Consider the following 11,823-nt stretch of genomic DNA (forward strand, 5'->3'; position numbering starts at 1 on the left):
TATTTTTCCAGGAGGGGTGGAGGAACATGCGTTCATTTTTTCTAGTAGCTAAGGTGTCAAAATATCTTCCCAGAATATTGTCACTTACACTTCCAAACATCAAAATGCCTGATGTTTAGTCGAATATTCGACCTCCAGTTTAGGGCCCGATACAAGTACCATTTTCGGTGACAGATTTCAACAAATCACTAGGCGAACGATAGCGGTACAAAAATAATGCTCTTTACATAAAATTTTCAAATCAAATATCATGGACACCAAGGCTATTAATAGTTGTATGATTGTTCTCAACTTATCATTTAGTTTTTTTATCATTATCATTTGTAAATTCTTTATTATTAAAATTTCATTTTAGAGAACTAGAAAATTTTCAAAACTCAAATCGGTGCTGTCATCTTTGCAAATCGATGACGATTCAGTAAATTGGCTCCCAAAAAAGCTACGCGTGTCCAGCATATTAAAACCTTAGTCTCCCTAATGAGCGCTTGTTGCCATAACTGTGTAATTTCTCATAGAATAGTCCTATCTGTCTAAATATAGCCCTTACTTGTCAAATATCTGTCTAAATAATGGTTTCCAACTCTTTACGTGAAACACTTCAATTTATTTCAACTTAATTCACTTCAATTTATAAATTTCAACTTCGGATAAGCTTGTTTTCTTTCTCTTAAGTCGTTTGTTATCTTATTGCACAAAAATAGCTTCTAATTTTTGTCCTACCTTTTAATGGCTAACCACTAATGGCTAATAGCTAACGCAACATTTTGGTTAAGTGGTGATTGAATATATCAGGGTGCCGAGCCTGCTCCATAGGTATAGCACCCATTTTAAAAACTTAGCCTCTCCGGTAGACCCAACGCCACGCCGATTTGTCGGCTACATGCCAGCAATGAAAGACGCGCCATTGTGAAGAAGGATTTTGATGGTGCACTAGCGTACTATCGGCGTACCGTCAAACTGCTTATGTTTAGCCTTATGCTTTTGCAGTGATTTATTGATTTCGGTGTGCTAAGTAAGGTAACGTACTAAGTAACTTTATGAAAGTCTGTCAATATTGATTTTTAACAAGAAAATCAGAGTAAGATCTTATAGACGGAGTAAGTAGTGTATTTAAGGAGGGCAGAGGTTAGATCCCCAAAAAATTTCAGAAGATTTTCTTAAGGAGCTTTATTCCTTGCAACATAGTTTGACAATTTATTTGACGTGGTTAGCAGGAATAAAAAAAATTCTTTCAAAGATCTTATCTTCCGATTTAAGATCTATTTCTTGTCTCAAGGTAGATCTTAATCGAAATTAGTCATCCCTTTGGTCGTTCCCTCCTTGTACTCTAGTTTCCAGCGTTTTTCATTGCAAAATTTTCGCATCTTGGGATTTTAAATTTAATCTTGAAATTAAGCATTATCTGTTTCCGTTTTTCAAGTGACTCAGTATGCCGCGAAGCGGTAAATATTTCGAATTTAGTGGATTAAAAAGTGTCATTTTTCGTACAAAAAAAAGAAAAAAAAAAAAAGACCAAGTCTTGTTTCTTAAAACGACCTCACAATGTCATGAATTGACATAAGATTTAAACTGATTGGATCTATGATAATATTGAAAAAGCTACAATAGTTTTGTTCTGTTTCGGATTTCGCATACTGAAAACTAGAGGATAACCTTCAATCGTTATTTCTGTTTTAAAACTTGGATACAAAATTTATCTCAAATCAACGATTCTTAGTTAAGGATGTTTCTAAGAAGCCGTTTGTTGAACGTGGATTCTCGAACTTTTGCAACCGAGGCCAAATTTTGGTAAGATTATTGCTCACAGTTCAACTTTGGTGAAAAAAGATGAAAAATAAAATAGGTCAAACCAACTAAAAAACAGTAAATTCGATAGACGATTATTTTATTTCAGGTTAGAAACAGATTTTATTCTGAATTTAAATTAAGCCGATTTGGGAAAGCCATGAAAAGACAAAGTTAACCAAGTTCGGATTTCGAAGTATTCCTTCTAGAAAATTAACTTGGATTTCAAATGGAAGAGAGGAATAATATTAAAAGCTTGTACAACATCCAACCAAATCCTCGACTTTTTTCAAATTGGCACGGTGATTTTAGATTCTGATTAGGCTTTAACTATATTTAATAACTAAAGAGCTCACTAAAAAACTTACTTCGCAAAATTTATAAATTTTCCTACTGAGTTTTCGACCTTCTCATCCGGATCTCAGAATCGACATCAAGGGCAAGGATAATAAATCATTTAAACTGGTAATTTTTTAACATATGTTTTACATTGTGAATGGATGTAAGGATCAAAGTGGAACTATTATCGAGGCTTGAGCTGAGGGGTCAAGTGGACCTCAAGCTTAGATTTGGGGGGGGGGAGTAAATCAAAGTTCACTGCATGTGTCCAGGTCATTAACATAGCGTATTTGTAATATCTCAAGAAAGGCTTGGGGTATGAAGTAAAAAATCATATGTACTGCTAGGAAAAGGAAGGGTAGGACCAGGACACTTTAAATTTGTTGACGTGAATTTATGGTGGAGGGGTTAAACAATATTTGTGTCTGTTCCACAAGAACATTTTCGCACTATACTACAACATTTTTGCACTAAACGCTTCTATGGGACTTATAATCTCAGCACAGTTAAGTGGCGAGTAACACCAAGATGCTTTGTTTTTCCAGGATATCTAAATCGTGTGTCTGCAAAAACTCGGGAATATCCCCGTCCTCACCTAACAGCAGTCCCCGGGGCAGCTGAGCCAGTTAATTCCCCCTTACCACCCCCTTGAACGGATCTGAGCTCATTCCAATCATCGCAAGTGACATTTTAGATGCCAGCACTGTCCATGAACACACAGGAAACAAAATTCATCAACAAAACTGTAAATTCGACCATTTTATGGAAAGTATACCATTGTAAGATGTTATTCGACTATAGAAAGATATTAAGCTTGGATATCAATTAAACGAGCTCAGTCATTTTATTTCACAGAGTGTTTTTTTCCTTGATCTATTTCTACCAGAAATTAAATCGTTTCTTCTGTGTCACAGAAATATCCCTGTGATTATTTTGATTTACAGATCCGTACGGTAGAGTCTTTGCCATTAAATTTTTAAGGCATTTTTTAATCTTCTCAAGCTAGAGAAACTACTTTCAGCCATGCTGATAGAAACGGGCGACGCAGAAAATGTCTTTAACAGTACATGGACCCTCGGGAGGAAGCTACTGTCCATTTACGATATCAACTGTATTTTTTAGTCTGGTTTCAAATCTGAAAACTGTTATACCAAACTGCCAAAGCTCCAATTCTGCTGTAAAACAGCCCAGCTAGATTTTTGGCAAATTACTTTCATAAACCTGAAAAAGCTAAAGGATGGCTTTTCAAACTTTCTGACGAAAGCATACCAGTAGGCAGAAGATTTCTAAATAAAAACAATAATCATAAAAAAAAAAAATTTCTAAGACCACAGCGGGAGTTCATGACAAAGAGAAAAAGTTGCGAAAAAAAAAACGAGTATAATTCGACCCAGTGAAAAAAGGAAAGATAAATATGTAGACATTCCGGTTGAAACCTCTGCTCGACCGTCCTCAGTACACAGAAGTAGCGATTTTTCCGCTGAGAATTTCATGGCACATTTTTTCCCATTATTTACTTTATAAACTGAGGACATTCGAGTGGAAGCCTCGACCAAAATGCACCTTTCCTTTTTCCATTGGCTAGAACCTTCTCATAATTCTTCTTCGCAATTTTGTTTTTTAGTCATAATAACAATATATTGTAAAATTAAGATGGGATCTTAAATACGTCAATAGGTTGACAGTTAAAAGCTAACGAGTGGCTAATTTAAAATGACACAAAAGGGATAATAAAATTTACAGTTTAGAACCTTGTAAAACTTTTCAAAAAAGGCATCATTCGGTAATTCTTGAGCCTTTGCCCCCTAAATATCTTTTCGATGCCCATGCTTCTTCTTATTCTTATTTTTAGTTTAAATCCCTTGCTTTAACACCATCGAACATGTGTAGTTTTGTAAAATTTTTAGGTTATAATTTTCTTCCATTCTTACGATCACTTAAAACAAATATACATCGAAGAAGCGCGTACTCTTACATTGTAATTTTCCTTTATATAGATTATATACGTTTTTGTCTGTTGCTCTTATTAGTAACATATCACCTACTGAATAAATAGTAACTACTTTTTCATTTCTAACTTTTTCAGGATTAAAATTGACATGAAAAATAAAACTATCTACTCCCCGGAGCCTTCAAATCTCATACGACCGTTTAAGACTTTTCCTTTTCTTCAAAATCCTCCATCATTATCATTGAGACTAATAATGCGTAGCCCTCACCTTATTGAACAATATGTTTTTTTTTTCTTCTTTTTGAAGTCCTCCACCATTATCAAAGGAGATCAATAATACGTAATCGTTATGTAGTTGAGCATTCAAAAAGTAATTAAAAACAAATTGATCTTCAGAAACTTCAGGAGGGTGCAGTGTCTTACAACTTGAGTACATGGGGATAGCCATTGGAGGTTGCAGGGGGTGAAATATTTCCACTAAATATTTACAAAACAAAATGTGGAATGTAGGGCTGGTGGTATAAAGATTTGTTTCCGGCGGTACATGCACCCCATCTCTCAGCAAATTCTATCAACACCTTTACACCCACAACTGAAAAATTATAAGTTCATTTTGGTCATAATTCGACAGAAGACAGAAAATATTGGTAAGGAACACGGTCAAGCGATGTCACTATGTGAATACTGGCTGGAAATCTATAAAAAAAGAGGCTTTCCTTTTTACCAAAAATTTTACCAAAAAAAGCTTTTTAAAAACAGTCCATTCATACAAAAAAGAAACTTCAATTTTCTTTAAACTCAGTAGATACTCTCTAAAACAGGAGAATTTTATTTATAATAAATAAAGTTACTCTATTAGCCGTTCTAATCTGTGACTGACGAAACAACAGATCCTCCTAATTTCTTCTGTAAGCATTTTGAAAGCTAGAATAAAGCAGCATTTTGGCGTGTTTGCAATATTGTATAAGCAAGAAAACAAAAAATAATAAAATAACTAAAGCGAAGAACTTGAAGTCTTGACAAAGAAATAAAGCAAGTGTCTCTCCTACCCCAGAAATACTAGTATAGGTGGTTAGGGTGGGTATCTAATATAATGTATCCTGGGCAGCCTGTTTTCCATAATTCTCTGCTGTATTTTCCTTACTTTCTTATTTCTTATATATCTTTCGTATTTTCTTTTCATTACATAATTTGCTTTATAGACTCATTTGCTTAATAAAAACAATATTTTATCACAAAAGAATCAGTCTATATTAACTCAGTTTTATATTGAATCCAATGAAACTTAAATCGGTACTTACGTGTTATAGCGACCACTCCAAAGAAATGAAGTTAGATCAATCGTGATGAAATATGCCAAAATATGAATATGAAAAAAAAAAAATAATAATTCCCAACATCAAAACTGCTCACTCTAGTTTAACCGGAATACAAGAATCCAAATTATTTTCAGTCTATCCCTATTTATTTATAAGCATAAATATAATTGTTAATACAATTTTTTATTAGATATCCATTGAGAGAGAAACAAACAAAAAAGCGTTATTGTATACCATGTTCGAAGAAAAACTTAAGACCAGTAAAACCCACACCTTGAAAACCAATCATCCCATAGCGGAAGCAACGAGTTCACTAATTTCTGTCGAGGATGAGCGCAAAACAAGTTTAATAGCAATCCCCTCTTCTGAGAGACCCATCCGGCCAATAGCAAGAACATTATATCCTCCCCGAAACAACCCAGAGAGCATAACTGTGTGGGTGGTTTTTCCACTAGGCACGGAGTCACTGTCCATGCACGGCTTTAGGCCAAGATGATTTGCCACTTTCCACACAGCATCCTTAAGCGTTGGCTCTTGAAGTAAAAAAGTCTCAGCGATTTCACAGCCTTCTCCCAATTCTTCCCATAATTCATTAAAATTCCATTGCTCAACCTTCTTACAGTGATCAGATACTTCAATCTCAACCTCATTGATTGGGTAATCGTCCAAAACGACGCAATTCGGGTTGCCATTTATGTCTTCCTTGAGTAAATACAATAATTTTGCTGGGAAGGAGTCAACCGAATTACTCACTGATTCTGGGAATGCCAAACTAACATAAATTCTACCTTCTACATTATACTCAAGGGCAGGGCATGAGATTGAGGCATCTACTTCAAACTCATCGGAAACTCCAAGTTCAACAGATACATTTTCAAGGATTTGATTATCCATCGTGTTAACACAAATAAATTCTAAAACAATATGATTGTTGAAAACATGCTTAACAAGCTTTACGTAACGCTCCATGTCACTATCAGAAAGTATGATTGGATCTGACATCTTAAAAAGGGGTCCATAAGCGGCAAATTGAGGGAAGTTTGGAAGAAACTTAAAGCTTTCCTGCGGTAAGTCAGACTGAATTTGTTTTGGTCTAGCAGCTAAAATCGGTTCAATAGTAGGTGGTTGCTCAGCCGGTGCTAACGGAACAGTCCCTATATCAAATGACCTTTCAAAATCTCTAGCTTCAATGTACGATAGAAGGGCTTTCTCGAGCATAGGGAGAGATACTTCAAGCTTGCTTAATATATACAGGTTTTTAAGCAGAGGTTGAGTTAGTAAAAAACGAAACATCGTTGCTCGGTCGCGAACTTCATCATCGGGATCCATTTTGCAGCGATCCAACAAAACTAAGACATCTGGCAAAAGGTCTTGGCAGAGTGCCCCAAAGCGAGCGAGGGTAGAAATAGCAGCAGCTCGAACAGCGAAATTCTCGAGTTGAGTACGATTGTAGATATAACGAATGTAGCGACGAGGGTCTTTGACTCTTGGACCTTCTTGGCCCAACAGGTATAGTATGCGAACTGCTAAAGAAGTGTGCTCGCAGTCTTCAATAAACTCACACAGGTAAACCAGACCTAAAACAAAAAATAAAATCTCTATACTTAGTAAAATAGCCAAAAAAGGCAATGCTAGGGACATGCTGTGGGGTTATTCTGGGGTGGCCAAAGGATACATATAAGAAAAACTAAAAAATCAAGTAAATAAGACAACCAGTTAGGTGGGTTATTAAAGATCTAAATCTTTCTTTTTATTCCTCCCAAAGATTTTGATAATACATGCTGCTCCTGTCTTTTAAAATGCATAAACTATTTGGTGTCATGAGACGCAAAACCAATTCAAAATCTGTAAAAGCAGGTACGGGGCATCTATTTATGTATTCAGTAGAAAGATTGGTATTTACTTATAGGGGTAGTAGCTCTTTGATATTTTTTTAGGGGAGAGGGACTTCAAAACACTTGAAATAGTTGGAATAATACAGAAAATAAGATGTATCATAGGAAAAAGAAAAACAATATTGATAATTATAGGGAGAAAAACCCAAAGTCCCCTTCCACTTCAACCGAGCCTCCAACCATGGTCCCTTTAATAGGGGCACCGATTGGAGGGGAGCCAATGCCCCCTAGATTATGAAAAGGTCTTTTTTATTTTCACCTAGAAAATATAAAAATCCCCCCGCCTTCATTTCAGAAAATAGAAGCTCTTTCAAATCTCCATTAAATATCAAAAGATCCTTGTACCCACCCCTCCCACTTACATTCTCCAAAAGGTCATGGGTAATCCCCCCCCCCCCTAGGTTTTGGAAGATACTTTTAGTTATTTTTTTAAATATTTTTTCTTGGTACTTTCGTTAAACAAAATCGAAAAGAAAACAAAATTGGACTCTTACTAAATTTGGAAAATACATTTACTCCCACCCTACCCACATTTTTGTGAATTGGCGACCTTAATATGTATGTATATATTTCCAAAAAAAGCCGTTAGGCCATAGAAAAAAAAAAACATAAACATAACAAAGCGAATAAAAACACAGATAAGTCAAAAAGAAAAACGAAAAAAGAAAGAAAGCCTTTTTCAACATACTTAGCCAAATTCCTTAATCTCCTTTTAACTTGTGATCCTACAATCCCTTCCATCCACCTTCTATCTGTCAACACTAACAAAAAACACTCATTTCTTAAATCCACTAATTCCTTATAATTTCGCAAAAAATGAAAAATATCCTTTTCATCTTCCCCACACATCGGACAAGGGACTGGGTTAACACTGTGACCCCTAAATATCCTGTCTCTTTCCCCAATATCAATCGACTTTCCCTTTAAGTTCAAAATACATTTTATTTCTTCTCTTTCAACCCCAACTTAAAAATAAACTCCTTCCCCTTACGTGTCCTTCATCATACTATACAGACTCAGAGATGCCGAGACCTCCTTCCGTGATGCCACAAAAGTAATCCTTGCTCGTGTGACCTTTTTTTTTACCTTGATCCCTTACTTTCATTCCAAAAATACGAATATTCTACTTCATTTAAAATTTACTTATGGTCCTGCGGCCACCCTACCTCTATCTTATTCTCCAACAAATTAAAATCGGCTTCTTTCGCTAGCCCCTTTTTTACTTCTTAAAATTTTTATCCAAAACTTCACCACTCTTATTAAGCTATTTTTTCTTAGCCTACTTAGTCCCAAATCTTCCTCCAGTAAAACGCTGGATTTATGGGCCAAAAAAACTCTCTTAAAATTATTCCATTGCATTTTCTCCAACTCCTCATTTTCTCTAAAACCCCACAGCTCACACCCCTAATGCATAACCGGGAGGAGTTTAGTCCCAAATAAATATTTATGCATTGCTCTTCCCAACCTCACTTTTTAAAATTAAATTCAGACATAGATTTCCCTTTTGTACTCTATGCTTAACCTCCTGTGCATACTTACCATTCCAAAAAAAAACTTAACCCCTAAATACACAAATTCTTTTTCAATCTCTATAGAATCACTTTTAAATCTAAATCCATCTTCTCTCCTTAATTTTCCACCTTTCCTAAAAACTACAATTACCGTTTCCTTCTTATTTAATTCTAATCCTTTCCTATCCGAATCTTCTTCCATTATATTTAATGTTTGCATGTCTTTGCCGATTGTGAGAGCAATATCATCAGCAAACAAAAGCATGCATATTTTCGAAACACTTGTCAGTACTTCCGGAGCGCTTTTTTCCTAGAAGGAATCAAGTATATCAGTAATGTACACGTTGAACAAAATCGGTGACACTCAGCATCTCTGTTTTAAACAGAGTTTGCGTCAAAATTCGGTTGCGTCAAAAATAGGTTTAAAACAGCATCTCTGTTTTAAACCTATTCCCGTCAAAATTCACCCGGATACCTTACCTAGTATTCTAACAACTAGGCCTACTGGACTAAATATTCCTACAATCAATCTAGCAAAACTTACCGGCAGTTTTTTCTCCAAAAGTTGCTTAACTAACATAACTCTTATCACATTATCCAAATCCCCACTTACATCCAGGAACGCTACGGAAATCCTACCCCCTCTTTTCATGATTCCTTTTCTAACTATGCTATGCAAAATAAAAACCTGCTCTATTATACCCCCATCTTTCCTATACCCTCCCTATTCCTTTTTTAATTTCCCTAATTCTTCTAGCGATTTTATTAGGCGACTATCTATTATCTTACAAAAAATATTACAGACTATGGGAGAAATCTGGATTCGTCGGTAATTCGAGAATTCTTTGCTATTTCCTTTTCTATACAATGGTACAGCTATAGATGTTGTCCATTCTATTGGCCAGCTGCACGATAAAAATATGTAATTCGGTAATTCCAGAATTCTTTGTTGTTTCCTTTTCTATACAATGGTACAGCTATAGATGTTGTCCATTCTATTGGCCAGCTGCACAATAAAAATATGCAATTCGGTAATTCGAGAATTCTTTATTATTTCCTTTTTATATAATGGTACAGCTATAGATGTTGTCCATTCTATTGGCCAGCTGCACGATAAAAATATGTAATTCGGTAATTCAAGAATTCTTTGCTGTTTCCTTTTCTATACAATGGTACAGCTATAGATGTTGTCCATTCTATTGGCCAGCTACACGATAAAAATATGTAATTCGGTAATTCCAGAATTCTTTGCTGTTTCCTTTTCTATACAATGGTACAGCTATAGATGTTGTCCATTCTATTGGCCAGCTCCACGATAAAAATATGTGATTCGGTAATTCGAGAATTCTTTATTATTTCCTTTTTTATATAAGGGTACAGCTATAGATGTTGTCCATTCTATTGGCCAGCTGCACAATAAAAATATGCAATTCGGTATTTCGAGAATTCTTTATTATTTCCTTTTTATATAATGGTACAGCTATAGATGTTGTCCATTCTATTGGCCAGATGCACAATAAAAATATGTGGTAGAAAACGACAGTTAAAACTGGTATGCCTACTTATTTTGCCTTTTTCCATACTCGTAGTGGAATTCCGTCTCGACCTGTAGCTTTTTCATTGGTGCTATCAATTTCGTATCTCCTTCTGTCAAGGCTCCAAAAAGTATAATTTCTGGTAAAATATTTTGGAGATCTTCGTCCATTTGATTTCCGTTTACCGACTGTGTCCTGAGGTACTGTTCCCACTGTTCAGGTTCCAAAGAACATGTCTTGAGTGCCTCTCCCTTCAGCGATCTATGTACAGCTTTCCAGAATTGATGTGCATCTTTTTTCCTGAATCGTTTAATAAGTACTTATTCTTTTTTCACTGCTTCGCATTGTTTTTTCTCTCTTATCATCTTCTTATACCGCTTTATATTCTCTCTGTGAATTCTTAAGTTATTCTCTATTTCTTGTGGTTGGGTGAACGTTCTTTCCTCAGACTCTCTTGTACAATGACTTGAAGACCCTTACACTCGTAATCAAAAAATGTTTTCGTCGATTTCTTCTCTTCCCGTAGTTCGCAGACCTTCCTCGGTGGGTCTTCTAAATCACATACTGCTTCACTTACTTTTCCTACTAAACAAACTCAATAATCTTCTCTATCTCTTTCTCTAAATTTTTGTTTCTTACATTAACCTTAAATAAATCTTCATCATTAATATCCACTACTCTCTCTATATCTATATATATTTTTTTAATCTAGTATACTCTTTTCCGAAACCTTTTCTATAACCTTATTTTTCTGTCGACGATTTTCCACTCTGATCTCTAACAGCAATGGCAAATGGTCGGAGCCAACTATTTCCAATACCCCAAAATCCGCAAAACACGACAAAAGACGACCATCTACTAAAATATAATCATTTAAACTTGAGTTCTTACCCGAATAACATGTAAACTCTCTCCTATCCTTATCTTTTCCAAACCTCCAATTAACCATAATCAAACCGTGCTCCTTGCAAAAATATAAAAGCTTACTTCCCCAAGTGTTCTATCTTCTTCCCTTGTCCTTTGTATGCCTTTCCCTTAATTTCTCAAAACTTTCTTCTTCTTGAATATCTATAATATCTCCTGCTGAGTTACTTTCACATTTCCGGAACAGTGAGAAGTTACTCAGAGTTAGCTCAGAATTAAATATGGTCATCATCCCTTAAGTCGAGGTAGAACTACTGATATTAGGAAAGAGAAGAATAAATGTCACCGCTTTAGGGAACTGCACAATTTAGACAAAACTCAGCAGAAAAGTAGATGGGAAGTGCCAACACTACACAAAGTCCCTGTAGGATATACTGTCCTTCTGTAATTTATTTTTTTTTGTGTGTGTGGGGGGGGGGGTTCTGAGAGAAAAGCTAGCAATTTATGTGCTTTTTACCATCCAAACAACTCCCAACGTGAGGCCTGGAGAGGCCACTGTTAGATCCAGAATTTAATGCATAATCAATTGACCTTAAAGATAGATAGAGAGACAGAGAGAGAGAG

At 35.5% G+C, this 11,823-nt stretch overlaps 1 protein-coding gene across 1 annotated transcript in view; it reads right to left on the reverse strand.

Annotated features, from left to right (window-relative positions):
* Positions 1–5,558: 5,558 nt before the first annotated feature.
* Positions 5,559–11,823, reverse strand: part of LOC136027523 (coatomer subunit gamma-2-like) — a gene marked incomplete in the record, with an annotated part of 39,610 nt that continues 33,345 nt past the window's right edge. The window contains 1 exon segment of the mRNA XM_065704872.1: positions 5,559–6,971. Within this exon segment, the coding sequence (XP_065560944.1) occupies positions 5,680–6,971 (1,292 nt within the window).

The sequence above is a fragment of the Artemia franciscana genome, chromosome 5 (genome assembly GCF_032884065.1).
Source record: "Artemia franciscana chromosome 5, ASM3288406v1, whole genome shotgun sequence".
NCBI classification, from domain to species: Eukaryota; Metazoa; Arthropoda; class Branchiopoda; order Anostraca; family Artemiidae; genus Artemia; species Artemia franciscana.